Genomic DNA, 14726 nt, shown 5'->3' on the forward strand with positions numbered 1-14726 from the left:
GCGAAGTTGGGAAGCTAATGTTGCAGTCCTCAAGTGGGAAAAGCACAAAACTTGATGCGTCCACAGAATGGAGTTAAATACAAAGCAAATTTCAGGACGAAATACAGAAGGAATGCAACACTTAATTCCAATGTCAGAGTCAATCTAAAAGAAAAATGTGAAAAGTTGGACAAAAGTGAAAGTGAATGAGCCACGCTAAGCTTTGAACATAGATCAGAGATCATTGCAAAGAAAATTTAATGGAAAAAGAGAATGGTGCTTTTCTTCTTCAAACCATTTGGAAACTGTTAAGAGTTTATTAGCTACAGTTGAAAAGCAAACACAGTGAAGTTCAGAGAGAGAGAATAAGAAAGAGCCTTTTAAGAAGCAGGAACAATGGCCGCTCTGAGTCAAGCCACGCTGTTAGTGCACTCTGGGAGAGTCAGAAAATTCTCTCTCACACACACTTTCGGTGAAGTTAGTGCACTCAAGATGGCCGTTAATCTCCGGTCAGTTTCAGCAGTAGTAGTAGTCGTTGCATGTTCAAGCCATTCTTATAGCCAGCGGCAGGGTGACTGACTGACAGCCAGTCAGGGAGGGCGGGGTTAGTGACTAGCGAGAAGATCCTCACTGAAGCCAGAGGCGTCGACTTGACATCTTACCCCATTGCTCTGGGTGGACTGTACGGACTGCTCGCTGGTGGAGGAGCAGGTGCTCATGCGGTCAATGTCCTTACTGTGGCTTGAGTGGCGATGATGCGAGGACGCTCCGTGACTCCCTCTGCCCAAAGAGTCCCCTCCGCCGCCATTGTCACTGGGGTAGGAGAAAGAGCCAGGCCTGCTGGCGGGGGAGGGAGGCATAGGGGGCACCACCGCCCAGAAGGGGTTGCCCTTGGGAGCCGGGCTGGATGGAGCAAACATTTCCTTTCCCCCTGCTCCAGGGGACTGAGGGGAAATCAGTGGGGTGACTGTCCCAACTCGAGAGCTCTTAAAGGAAAAATTCAGAGGAGCGACGGGCATCTGTGGCTTGGGCATCTCTTCATTTGAACCTGCAGCCTGTCTGCTGCTGTCCATGCTGCCTGAAGGCCTGTTACTGTTATTACTGTTACTTCCATGAGGGTTATCCAGCATCCTCATCTTCGGGACTTCCGTTGCTAAAAGGTCTCCGTTAGCTGTGCTGTCTAAGTAGGAGTTACATGGGAAGGACTGAGGGGACTGGGGGTGGCAGGGTAACCACATACCTGCTGATCTGTCGGGCCCCTCGGGGCCCGGCGGGTGGTGGTGGTGGACAGGTTGGGGGAGGCGTGAGGATGGCTGAGGGATTCGGGAAGGTCGAGAGCGAGGGCCACACAGAGAGGAGGAGCTACCCCCCGATCCTCCGGAGCCACCGCCACCTCCTCCTCCTCCCAAGTTGGAGGTACTGTTGGAGCTGCTGCCTCCAGGGAGGCCGGCAGTACTACCACTGCTACTGCTGGGTGGGCCGCTCGGTCCGCCACCACCCACGTGGTTCCTCTGGTACTCGATAGGTGAGGTCAAAGCTGTGAGAGAAGACATTTAAAAAATAAAAAAAAAGGTCTCATGTCAAAAAACAAATGTGGCTGTGTCTCCATTACACCAGTCGACAGCCGGCTCCGGTTAACAGCTTGAACTTGAAATACATCCACAATGATTGACTTCAAAAAACTGTCAATCAAATCTGGAACAGCTCTCCTCTACTTTGAAATGCTTCTGTCTGAAATATGGAAATATATGGAAATCAAATGGCAAAAGACATGTTTTCACTGATTCTTTAACACAAATAAAGTTAACTTTTTCTTTAAAAAATGCATGAAACTCTGAGTTTCCACATTATCAGTGGGAAAATACCCGGCAGATAAGTTCCCAAAGATGATCAATTTTGTATTTTCTGTCTTGAGATTGAAAGGTTTCAGAGCAGGCCAGAAAATTCAATGATGCGTGTACCACTGTAAGCACAACAATAAGCACTGCTGTTTCTCACCATTGAGGAAGTTGCGTTGGTTCTCCAGGATCTGGCTGACCTGGTGGACCCAGACCTGACTAACTCCGGGGCTTGTTGAATGGAGAGTGTATCGCTCCAGGTTTCCACTGGATGATCTAGAGGTCAGCGTGAACTTGCAGGGGTCATCTGCATTTTCTTCAAGACCAAGCCAGCTTACCTGGAGTGAAATGGAAAGAAATTTAAAAAATAGGAAAAATCTAAGGAATGCATCGTGAAGTACGTAAGCATGGACTCTCTTAGTTGGGCATGTTTATATTGTATTTGTTCAGAGGTAATTTCATTGAATTGCACTCACTTTGATGCTGTTTTTAAAGAGGTAGCCAGGGGTAGAGAAGCCCTTCTTCTTGTCCAGGGGCTCACTAAAGATAACTATCTGCTCAAACAGAAAGACTCTCCTCTCTTTCATCCTGGACAGGAGTCCTCCATCCTGGTCCGAAACCATGAAGGTGTCCTGGAGGAGTAATCTGCCCTGAGCCACAATCTTACCCTGCAGAAGGAGAGAGCGCAGTGAAAGAGCATATCAGTGAAAGCATGAGGCCAGAGGAGGTGAGTTTTCAGAAACAACCTTTATGATAAACTCCTGCAGCAGAAGAGAGGAAAGCATAATATTGACTACCTACTCAACTGAAAGAAAAACAAAACCTAAGTGGACAGTGACACCTAGCGGCAGAAACTAGATATTACTTCCACTACTAATAATACGGTCACACAAAGTCACTTTCAATGTATATAAAGCGGACTTACTTCGAAGCCTTGAAGGCGACCAACATTCATCATGTCGTTGCAGCGCTTGGGGACCACACACATCACTTCTACAGCTTTCTACAAAAGAACATGAGAGTACAACACTTTAAGACTCAAGTGCTGTCATGATGAGAGACAGGTATAACAAAATATGATCAAGAATTTCAACTAAACTCTTTTTAGTTACTGTACTGTTACTGTACCTCGAGCTCTGTTGTATCCACTCCAGCCTTCTTAGAAATCTTGTGAAGATCCTGTGAAACAGTTTCAAACGTTTCAAACTTTGTGCCGATCAACACTGCATATTCAATACAAAGAGCATTTTCAGGTTAGTTCAGTCCAGCAATAAAGTAATAAAGCATTAAAATTTTACCTTCAGTAGTAGCTGGTACTTCATGATGCGCTGGACAGGTTTGATCAGCAGGTCGGTGATTTGCAGTCTGTGTCCCAATCGCTGCTTAAGGTCCTGATGGAAGATATACTCAATATTATCTCTCAAGAAAACTAATAACATGAAGAATGAAGAAACTTTGGGTAGAAAGAGTAGAAATAAAAATCTTACCTCAAAGTAGGTGTCTATATACTCTGACACAATGTGCTCAGATTTAGGCTTATTCTGGCAGTACACGATATACATGTGCAGCCTCCGCTCCTAGAATGAGGACAGAAAAAACAAACAAAAAAAACAAACAAACGTCAAATACAAAAAGCCAAAAATAAAGATCAACGGAAACAACCTTTAAGAGAAATGAGTGCCATCTGAAATCTGTTCTCTCACGATGTTTCTCTCCAGAGTATAATTTTGGCAAAAGTCTGTCACTTATTTGACCGCATGATTTCTTGTTTAGTTTGTTCTGCAGCCTGTTTTCACAAACTGTCTCTCAGGATGATTTTTATGCGAATGTTACTTCACGAGCAATAACTTGCAGTTTTACTGTTGCGTTAGTATCATTTACTTTTTCCGTTCTGTGTCTCAAACAGTTGCCTTCTGACCTTCTGTTGAACAGTACGAATAGTTGGAGCAGCAACAAATTGAAGTCATATGTATATTATATGTGGATTTTACACTATGCGAGGTCAGCCTCGCACATGGTCCTTATGTTGTGATACAGGCTTTTCGTATCTTCTGTGAAATTCCCCAGAATGTAGTTGACAGCCTTCACTTTACTCAGAGCCACGATGTCACAGAATTCTTCACCTGTTTGACAAATAAAGGAGCCAGTCTGTCAGGATCCTCCAAACACCGTTCAAGTTCTCCCAGGAACAAACTGAGGACAGATAAAGACAGAAAAAATATGATTTATGGAGTCTAAAGGGGCTGGTTTTATTTTGAGGCATAGGTTTAACAAATGATTAACAACTGCTTTGGTATCAATTACTAAAGATGAACATCAGCATACTCTTTGTGCCAGTCGTAGATCTGATGGATGTTTCCAAAGACAATCTTGTCTTTTCCTCTCATGTCATCTGGAACTCCTTCCTCTTTCATTCTACTCATGTAGCCCTACGAGAATGGAGATGAAAAAAGTAAAACAAACAGTCGACTGTCACAACAAAAACACATCTGGAAAAAGCCATTGGAGACAGCTTAATATCTGAAATCTGTTTTCACCTCAACTACTGATCCCAAGTCTCTAACATAGTCTCTCTCTGTCTCCACCAGCTCCAGAAGCACATAGCTGAGAGACAGAAAGCAGAAATTGTCACTCTGTCATGCTGTGGGACATAGAAATGTTTCTCATAAGCACACAAATAAGGACAAACAGGAGCAACTGACTGAGGCGAAGCAGTTTTTGTTTGTCGAAACACTTAACAAGCCACAGGCTTATAACTCACTGTCTCCTCTTGAGGAAGCCAGATTTGCGTTCGTCCACCTCGTCGATGGGCGAGGAGGAGGACAGGAGTGAGTTATCGGAGGGGTTGAAGGAGGGTGAGCTGCTGTCGCCTTGCTCCACCGATAGAGAACTTGGACGGTCCTCCAGTGACTAAAGAAGAAGAAGGAGTGCAGGAGGAGGAGGCAAGGAGATGAGGATCAAGAGATCAAGAGAGAAGCAGGAAAGATGAGAAGAGAAAAATAAGGAGGTGGAAAGAAAGAAACGCCATATGTTTCATTTGTTCGTTGAAATGTTGTGAGCGGGTCGGTGAGGATCAACATGCTGCAGATTTTTTGCAACGCCCATTTGTTGGAACAGAGGACAGCTGGCATAGTTAGTCACAGTGTTGACAGATGACTAGTAGGCCATGATGCCTTTCTCTGTCACCGACACTAGAACAAAAATGTGTGTGTGTGTGTGTGTGTGTGTGTGTGTGTGTGTGTGTGTGTGTGTGTGTGTGTGTGTGTGTGTGTGTGTGTGTGTGTGTGTGTGTGTGTGTGTGTGTGTGTGTGTGTGTGTGTGTGTGTGTGTGTGTGTGTGTACAAGAGTGCAAGAGTGCCACATCGCATTTGCAAATACTCTGTCGGTGTTGTCGATGATTTTCTTTCTAGCTCACCATCTTGCTCTTCACCAGCTCCTCAATGGCACTGACCAGTTCAGCAGCACTGGGTGTCTCCGAGCTACTGGGACGAGCGGACAGGCGAGATGCAGACTGAAGAAAGACAAGAGAAAAATGGAAGAGATAGACAATAAAAATGGTTGACGTACGAAATGCGACAGACGTGAAACTTGGCATGCCACATGCATTGAGGAGTCATACGTTCTCAGTGATTGCTGCTGTATATGCAATCAGGCTCACCATTGTAGTGTTTGGATCTCGATATTCCACATGTCTCAAAAAGGACTTGGTGATGTCCCTAATAGAGGGGTTAATTGGGGGTCAAGTTTGGAGCCAATCACAGGCTGGTGTTGGGGAGACGTGGGGGTGGGGGTTATGAGGTAGGTTCAGATCAGGAAGAAAACTCTTTGGATTGCAGTGCTCCTCAGGCACATGCATCCTGATTGGTCAAACCACTAATGCGTAGCAAACAGGTTTGCTTAAGACTCCACGGGGCAGACATTTGGTTTTTGCAACACAGCCATGTCAAAGGGAAAAGGGTAAGATTCAAAAGGATCGTCTGTTCAAACCACTTAGACCTCGGTGCTGCAGACACATGTGAATGGAGTATTCACTTTTTGCAAAGGTAAAATAATATCATTCCAAAGGAATGATGATGTTTAGTTAGTGAAAAGAAAACAAAATGAAAAAGTACAAAAAAAAAAAAAAAAGGGATCCAGATGTGAGATGAAGTGGTTTTACATGGAAAGATAGGGAAACTGGGACAAAAGAGATGCAGAACAGAAATCAACATAATGCTGAAGGAAAGAACATGCAACCATTTAGTATAATGAGAATAAAGAGAAAGAAAGAAAAAAATGTTAGTGCAAAAAACATTTGCTTGCTTTCTTGTAAGCTTTGAGTGGATGGAAATAAATAATTATACATATTTCCATGGAAAATAAATAGTGCTGCTGAAATTATTAATATGACAAGTCTAAGAATCTCGTAATTATGTTGAGATAAACTGATTTAATAAGTAGTTTACCATCCATCTGCTATACCCACTTTATGTTGATACGGCCAAGTGACGCTGGGGAATATTCCAGCAAACTCTAGTTTGTAAGGCAGCCCGGACAAGTTTCCAATCCAACGCAGGAGGAGGTGTGTCCGAAATAATAGACATAATGTCTGTACTTGTGTACCAGTGTTTGGCCAATCAAGCAAAACAATGTATATCTTATTCAAACTAAGGTACAAAAACACATTGAATCTATTCCTGTTATGGCCGTGAGGCTTAAATTCACAAAAGCTTTTTTTTTCTGTGGTCATGCATTGTGCCTACTGTGCATTTTTGCATATTGTTGTACTTGACCATGTATAATTATGCACTATATTTGTCTGCATATCTGTGGATCACCATGTAACCCACCTTGTCGTCCTGCGAGTCCGGCTGCAGCAGGCTGTGCTGTTGGATGGCCATAGGGGGAGGTAGAGGGACAGCGTCTGCCCCCTCTTCCCCTTCCTCTTCGCCGCAGCTCTGCATGCCTGAGGAGGACGACTTGGACAGGGTGCCACTGCTCAGTCCCTCGTTACGCATACGCTGGAGAGAGAGAAGAAACGGCTCCTGTCAAGTGGTAGTTTAAAACAATAAAAATACAATTTCACAGGGTCATGGTAAGCCACAGGGACTCGGCATCTGTTCCTACCTCCTCCAGTGTCTCGTCCTGCGGTGTGGCGGCGCTATCGTCAGAGTCCTTCTGCGAGCCAGGGATTGAGTCCATGTTCTTCCTTGTGCCGTCACGGTTCTTCTTGTGCTTGTGGGCGAGCTTCTTGACGTGGCCGTCGGCTTTACCGGAGCTGAGTCGCCGCACTGGGCTCGTTAACCACTTCCTCAAAGTGTTCCCAGGACGTTTGGGACCCGGTGAGCTGTGAGGACCCAGCGTGTGACTGGAGCCTGGCTGCAGGGCGTCATTGCTCGACACGGACAACGTATCTGAAACAAGGGGAAAGGAAAAAGAAACAAGAGGTCAATACACGAAAACACTCCCAAAGGGGTCATAGTTATCATTTAAGTAAAAACAATATCTGTTTTGTTCATCAAAAATATCACAAGTTCATGATAAATGCCAGAAAATTATGACTTTTTGCATCAAATCACATTAGCAACTGTCAAATATATCATATATCACTGTCTATGTAGGAGCAAGAACACAAACACGCAGAAGATAATGAAAAGGCAGTCATAATATGAAGATTAGTGTTTGTTTGTTTGTTTGTTTGTTTGTTTGTTTGTTTGTGTGTTTGTTAAGGCTTTGCGGGTTCTATGCAGTAGGCAAGCTGGCCTCCTCCTCACAGTGATAAAGGCTCCTCGGGGACTCTGTAGGTGGAAAGCCTTTCTTCGATCAGAAATGAAGTGGCAAGAAAAAGAAAACAGGATGCTTGAGGCTCCGTGTGAATACTTCAACAAGGCATTCACCTGCCTGCCTCATCTGTCTGCTCAGTCACTCCTTCACTTCCATTTTTCATCAATACGTCTTCATTCATCCCTTCGGTGTTCACAAAACATGCTGCTGTTGAGGAAACAAAGCCCGTGTGGCTCAGCAAGTTATCTGGCTGGGTGGTCTTCGCGAGGAGGTTTGAGTCTGCGGCGAGCTTTCACACTCTTACATAACATATCATCTCCTGGGCAAAACCTTTCACCTCGGATAAAGGCTTCTGCAGATGGTTTTAGAATTATCATAAGATTACAACCTCCCACACTGTGTTACATGGATTTTATAAACTTGGCTACGACAGTAAGCTTGACCACACAATGCCGCTCTCCACTGAACAGAAGACGACCACTGCTACAGCATACTTCAATAAACAAGAACAGCAACATTATCTTGCGCGCCATCTACGTGTGCTACTGAGATCTTCATGAGGTACAGAGATGAGACATAACCTGAATCGTGCAGTGGCACCGTAGTAGTATGTATGGAAGTAAGTAGTATGTCAGAAAAAAGACCTGATGTGCTCGTAGACACAGAATCTAAACTATTGTTTTGCTGCAGCGCTGGGATTGCTTTGATTGACACATCGTTTTCTGCTCTTTCTATTGGTTGTTAACAGCTGAAGCTGTTAGATTATATTCAGTAACTTTGGCTGCTCAGCCGTTGATAACCACGCCTCCCACTTTGTAAACTACGACCACAGATTTTAAGCCACGGTAAAAGATATGGTCACAGTTTCCCAGTGCAGTGGGGAGCCACATTACAACCTCGTTCATTATACAATATTGGAGAGCAAGTAAGACAAGACTAAAAGATGTGGCAGAAAGCTTCACCCACAAAAGATTATTGCTTACCCTCAAATATTACAAACCCAAATCACACTTTCAGCTGGGAGTTATTGAGGACAAGCAACTAACAGAATAAAAATGCATCTTTACAGTATAATCTCTTCTGTCATCAGACTCCTCAAAAAGATCAAACTGAGGGATTATCAGTAGAGCGTCAGAGGGAAAAGTCCAAAACTTTCTGTAATCCTGTAACACTTGATGATGAACAATAACATGAACATGTGCTTTACTTACATTTTTGTTTTTAGATTTTATTTATTTAGTTAGGCAGAAACCATTTCTTCTCCTGCACAATAGAAGCTCTGTCAGCTCTAAAAAATTATATTGCACATAAAGGACCAATTTAATAACAGGCGTTGCAGAAGGTTTGCTGGGGGGCAACTTAATGGGGGGGAAATCCAATTTGTTGGTCCAGATGTTACATACAAGTAGATTCTTTAGAAAGGATACCATGTAAGCTGTGTGCTATCCCCGTTTCCAACATCTCCCCTGCAGAACTAAATGAAAACCAGAGTCGCAACTGTTGGTTACGCTTCTACTCAGGAATGTTTTAGTCATGGGTGCGTTCATGGATCCTATTTAAGGCCGTAATTGTGATGACTCAGAGACCATCGTATTTGTTGGTCTCTGAAGACCATCAAATCACTCGTTTATGAGTTTGACATGTTTCCGTTAACATGTACATTTTATCCATCACTTTCAATGAAAGGAAGCACTGCAGGTGCTGACGAGGCCAATGACTTAGCTAAATGTTGATCAGTAATGTAATTGTGTATGTGTGTGTGTGTGTGTGTGTGTGTGTGTGTGTGTGTGTGTGTGTGTGTGTGTGTGTGTGTGTGTGTGTGTGTGTGTGTGTGTGTGTATTTTATTTCAAAATGATGCAATTCAGTAGAAACCCAAAATATCAGGGCGAGTGTAATACATGTTTGCGTCCTCCAGCCATCCATCCATGAGACGAAGGTGGGTACATCCTGAACAGGTCACTAGTCCATCACGGGGCATACATTATCACCATTAGTAAATTAATTTGGAAAATGTTGACCTCGGCTTGTGATTTACTGTGATTAACCCATTTAAACATGTAGCATCAAATGTGTCTGTCTCTTTGGAGTTGGACAAGACATTAAAAAAATTATTAAACAAACAAAAGACAGCTTTTGTAAACACGTAAAAGAGCTCTCTCACTTAATCGTTAATTTCGAGTGTTCGGACTTCAGTGTCATGTCTATTCAGTGGCATCTGCATGTTCTGATTAGGTTGAAGCGGTCGCGTTAACAAGGGTGTGAATGGATGAAACATGGGGTCAGCAGCCTTGACACATTCCTCTTGAGAGGAAAATAACTTTAGAGACACAGACACACACAAGAGGTCATGATCTTTGCCCTTTCTGCCGACAGGGAGCCTCTCATTGTGGAAACACCTCAACAGCTGGTCAGGACTTGTTACTCTTGGGAATCACATGAAGGACAACAAAAAAAGTCACAGAAGGGAATATGTTTTGTTAGTTTGTCAGAAGCTTTTACTTTGTTGCTAACCTCGCATTTTCATGGGATCTGGTTTCATAATCGTTTGTGTGTGTGTGTGTGTGTGTGTTGTATGTGGCTGGCATTGGCCTGCCATGAGACAGGAGATGAAGCTATGGATCTAATATTACATAATTAAATGTACATTTTCAGTAAGTTTCACAGTCCCTCTGATAAATAAAGAAATCTAAACACATATTGTCACAAAGTCCTAAGTGGACTAATGTCATTATCCTCTGATATGTGTCATGCTTTTCTGTTATCTATCCATCCATCTATCCATCCATCCATCCATCCTGTCTCTGTCATCCAGTCAGGCAAAACATTTTGTAATTCCATTAGTAATGTGACATCTCGATAAGAATTGCACAATAAAAGTGTGATTTTGATTTAATCATCAGTGGGATGAATAAAACACAATTCTGTTGATGATGACTTGTACATTTTCTTGTAGTGGTGTTGTGTAATACAATGAATGTGACACTCATTGTACACATGAAGGTGCAGACGATTAAAAACCCTCATTTTTCCGCTCGACCATATACAAATAGTCACAATCAACGTGCAGACCAATTTTTTTGTGAGACCACCAAATCGGTCATTTTAACTGTGTGGACTGGGACCGTGTGAAGAGGAAAAGAAAAACCCCAAAACCCAACAGATGTTTGCTAATTCATCTGCAACCTTCCAACACTACGTCATAATTCAGTCACTGCTTGTTCACACTGCCGTAAAGAACATGCTAGATTTACAACTTGGTGTGTTTCCGAATAGGAGGCAGTGGCAGTTGTGTTCTTTTGGGGGGGGGGGGGGGGGGGGGGGGGGTTCCTTTGTACGACCGCAGTAGTCCTGAAAATCTTTGCAGCTCCATAGATGCATGCCTGGGATTCCAGAGGTGTCACCAGGGGAGAATCTTTCATGTGGTCTAATCTGAGCTCACAAATGCACAGACATACCAGTAAGTCTGACGGTGTGTTTGGAGACGGGAGTTTAAGGACGCAAGCGCAAATGTGGGAAAAGCTGAAGGTGTTTTGTCGAGCCATTCCGGAGAAATAAGAGGGGGGCTTGTCACCAGTGGCCATCGAGAGGGTGGGTGTGGGCGTGTGACCACACATTCAAACACAGCAAGTCTAACATTTTGATGATTTTTGAGGTTTAATCGGACTTTACAGAGAAAGCAAGAGTAAACCACAAAACTGAAACACATTATAACCCTAACCCTAAAGAACAACCCTATTCATGGCTCTACACTACTGAATTTGAGCTTAATAATCTTCTCTCACCATGGGGTTTTACACATCTGTTTACCGCCCGCCTGACCCAGCACAGAGGTAGGCACAAAGACATAATCTTGTCAATGTGATTTCAGTAGATTTAATATCTCATCACATAACGGTGCAATCACTAAATTACTTTCACTGTCGTGATGCTCCCACATAAACTGCAGTTAATAGATGCAACCAATGCATTAAAAACAATTACAAACAAACCGAAATGAAAGAGACACAAACAAGCAAACATAAAAAGGTACCGTAGTAGTGCAACCATAACTTGTCTCACATTAACCTGTGCTACATGATCATTATATTCAGCTTGATATTTTCTGCATTGTTACGAGATGCAATCTTATCTCCACATTGAAAATAGTGCATTTAAAGGCAGATTTTAAAGTGGCCTACATACGATGTTTTTGCTCAGGTGTTGCACATGATCAAAGCACCTACCTAGATCCAACAGCCAGAACTTGCAGTTGTCAGAGTGTTCTCTCTGAGCTGAGTCCATGGAGCAAAATGGGTTTAAAGACACTAAAGATTCAATTCCACGAGCCATGTTGATAACAAAACAAAACAAAACAAAACAAAACAAAACAAAAAAATAAATAAAAAATAAATCTTCTGATTCTTTAAACTTAAAATAATCCCTCAGAGCATCGTTGCAGGGATGACGGCAGACTTTTAAATCTTATGTAGAATGTCAGATTGCTTGCAAAATGACTCGCTGCAGTCACTGCGTCGTTGAAATTCCATAGAGAGCATGTGTGAAGAGCAGAAAGAAAAACTCAAATGCAGCATTAGAGAGTAGGATGTTTTCTCTCTCTTTTCTTTGTATCTCCTCTCTTTCCTCCCTCCCTCCCTCCCTCCCTCGTGAGTGGGCTGCTGTGAGGATATTGGGCAAACCTCCACAGTGCCTCTCCTCTTCCAAGGGGACGTCTACAAACATTCAGCACATCTACCGTATTGCTCTTTGTAGAGGCACCCACTCAGCTCATGTAGGCGGGCGCATATTTTACAGGCATGAGGATGCATGCATGTTGTGCAGTATGCTCACAAATGATGTCGATGTAGTTATGAAATCAAACAGAAACGAGTAACAAAAATGCTCACTGGAGAAAATCTGTCATATCGAGTGTTTGGCTGTCGATGCAATCACACACACACATTTCACATTCTTTGTCGAAACCCTCAGTGGTAGTTTGCGAATGCTACTGGGTTTATCAAACACCTAACTCATCTTCATTAGACAATGTCCTTATGTGCACTGAGCAGCCAAAAGCAACTTTGCCGGCCGAGTGCACAAAGCTTTCTCTGTACGAGCGGCAGTGTGTGTTTGGCTTGTGTGTGTGTCTTCCTGAGCTCTAAACACTCTCCTTCCTGTCAGGGAAGCCTGACAGATGCACACAAATTGGCCCACACTTACTCTCTGCTCCTCACAGACTCCTTTTATCAATTACACTGTCATTAAGTCGGTGCTTTTGTATTTTGTATAATTCAGAGAGCTACCGAGAGCCAAGCTGCATATTTAGTAAATAGCTAAATTCAAGTAATTCACTGGAAAATGTGATTAGTATAAAGATCAGAGTGCTCTCTGCCTGATTGGACAGGAATGTGCAGGTTTGTCCACCAGTAGGACGAGAATGAACAAACATATATACATACCATAGATAAAAATGGCTGTTATTTCACACCAATACATCCTATAATCAGAGCAGGAAACAGCTGCCAAGCACAGACTCTCAGAGCGTTATTCTTCAGTATGTGAACATTTCTACTCTATTCCAGACACAGACATTAACCCTTACCAGTCAATTATTTCTGGCTGTCACACAGAGTGGGGAAAAAAATGGAGATTTCCTGGACAAGGCTTTAATCCCCTTAACCGTCACCCTTCTACAAATTCAAACAAAGCAGCGTCCATGGTTGGTCAAAATAGAAAAAAACATTGTTTGTCATCCTTGTCTTCCTCAGCATCCACCCCCCCACCCCCCCACCCCCCGACTAGAGCAACCCCTGCGGTGAAAGACTTCTTTTCATCACTCACTGGCCACACAGCCTCACAGATACAAGCTGACTAGTCAGGTGCAGCAAGGGGGGGGGGGGGGGGGGAAGATGCGCACACAGGAACAGAAGCATTTGTGAGGAAAAGAGCGATGAGAAACGTCAAAAAAGTGGAGTCAAAAATGAAAAATAGCACAGCTGGGAAAGTGCACTGTTTGTGCTTTCCTAGTAAATCATCCAGTTAATGTCAGAATGGGCAGTTCTTGTGTGGCACTTGGCGCATCCTGTAATTTGAAATACAAACACAGATCTTTCTCAAACTGAGTACAAAGAGGCTGCCATCAAAATATTTGTATGCTATATCGCCATAGAAACAGTCAGGAGAACTCTCACCCACGCTTCCAGATTTAAAAGAGGAAAGCAAAAACTTATGTCAAGGCACGACAGCAACTCATAACTCCAACCAACGACATGTCAAACAGTCGGGTGCAGAAAGTCTTTTCCTTTAACGCTCATCTCTTAGCCATTTTCACTCTTTGTTCACTGTGCTGAATATTCACGTCTTATTTTTAATAATTTTTTCACAAAGCAGTCACAGTATCTAGCTCGGATTAAGGAATAAACCAGAACCCACATGGCCTGTTGGATTCTCATGAGAAGGACATTATCCTAGACTTCCTTTGTGTACCAAGAAACACGATAAGATAGCAGATGTAAATTAATGATATTATGAAGTGATCCATCAAATTTCTGAAAGTGAATCACCCAGAAAGAACATATAAAACTTGCCACTTATCATCAGTGATGGTCAGAGCAGCAAAGCAGGAGGAGCGGTCATTACTAACCAGTTCAAAGATAAAAAGACCAGATAGGGTCTGTGCAAGAACACATTGCATTCTTCTGAGCCGTCTTTTGAATGATAGCTGCTACTGAATACAGCCTCATGGGCTTTAAGATGTGGGGCAGTCACACACTCAGTACCATCCTTTTGGGGGTGACAGTCTCACCGAGGTCACATTGGGCAAAAATCTTCAGGCTTAATTAAACTTAACATGTGACTTTGGACTGTGGACAGCAGCAGAACAATAACATGCAACTAACGAGTGTGCATGCAAACATCATAAAGCCCCAAATCAAAACCAAATCCTATTGTTGTGAGTCTAACCACTGCACCGCCGTGCGGCCCCTAAAATTTTCAGGTCTTTATATCTTGCTTGGGGAATTCCACTGTAATTGGTTAGTTCTGTGGCAGGACATGATTCAGCAATATTTATTCGTCTGCTGCCGGAGCTGGTGTGGTGTTAAAAAGCACACACATAGTGAGGGGAAAACCACAGGAGCCATACTATTTACTCCACATAATAACATCCT

General features: G+C 43.2%; 1 protein-coding gene across 1 annotated transcript in view; it reads right to left on the minus strand.

Annotated features, from left to right (window-relative positions):
- The window catches only part of triob (trio Rho guanine nucleotide exchange factor b), a gene marked incomplete at its 5' end in the record, with an annotated part of 114276 nt that overhangs the window by 7493 nt on the left and 92057 nt on the right, over positions 1-14726 (minus strand). The window contains 14 exons of the mRNA XM_080472057.1: positions 642-1516; positions 1978-2155; positions 2294-2485; positions 2743-2820; positions 2946-2996; positions 3116-3208; positions 3305-3394; positions 3941-4010; positions 4143-4246; positions 4355-4421; positions 4579-4727; positions 5233-5328; positions 6647-6817; positions 6924-7210. Coding sequence (XP_080328183.1) covers positions 642-1516; positions 1978-2155; positions 2294-2485; positions 2743-2820; positions 2946-2996; positions 3116-3208; positions 3305-3394; positions 3941-4010; positions 4143-4246; positions 4355-4421; positions 4579-4727; positions 5233-5328; positions 6647-6817; positions 6924-7210 — 2501 coding nt within the window. The remainder of the gene's footprint in view (positions 1-641; positions 1517-1977; positions 2156-2293; positions 2486-2742; positions 2821-2945; positions 2997-3115; positions 3209-3304; positions 3395-3940; positions 4011-4142; positions 4247-4354; positions 4422-4578; positions 4728-5232; positions 5329-6646; positions 6818-6923; positions 7211-14726) is intronic.

The sequence above is a fragment of the Lipophrys pholis genome (assembly GCF_963383615.2).
Source record: "Lipophrys pholis genome assembly, chromosome: 9".
Taxonomy (NCBI): Eukaryota; Metazoa; Chordata; class Actinopteri; order Blenniiformes; family Blenniidae; genus Lipophrys; species Lipophrys pholis.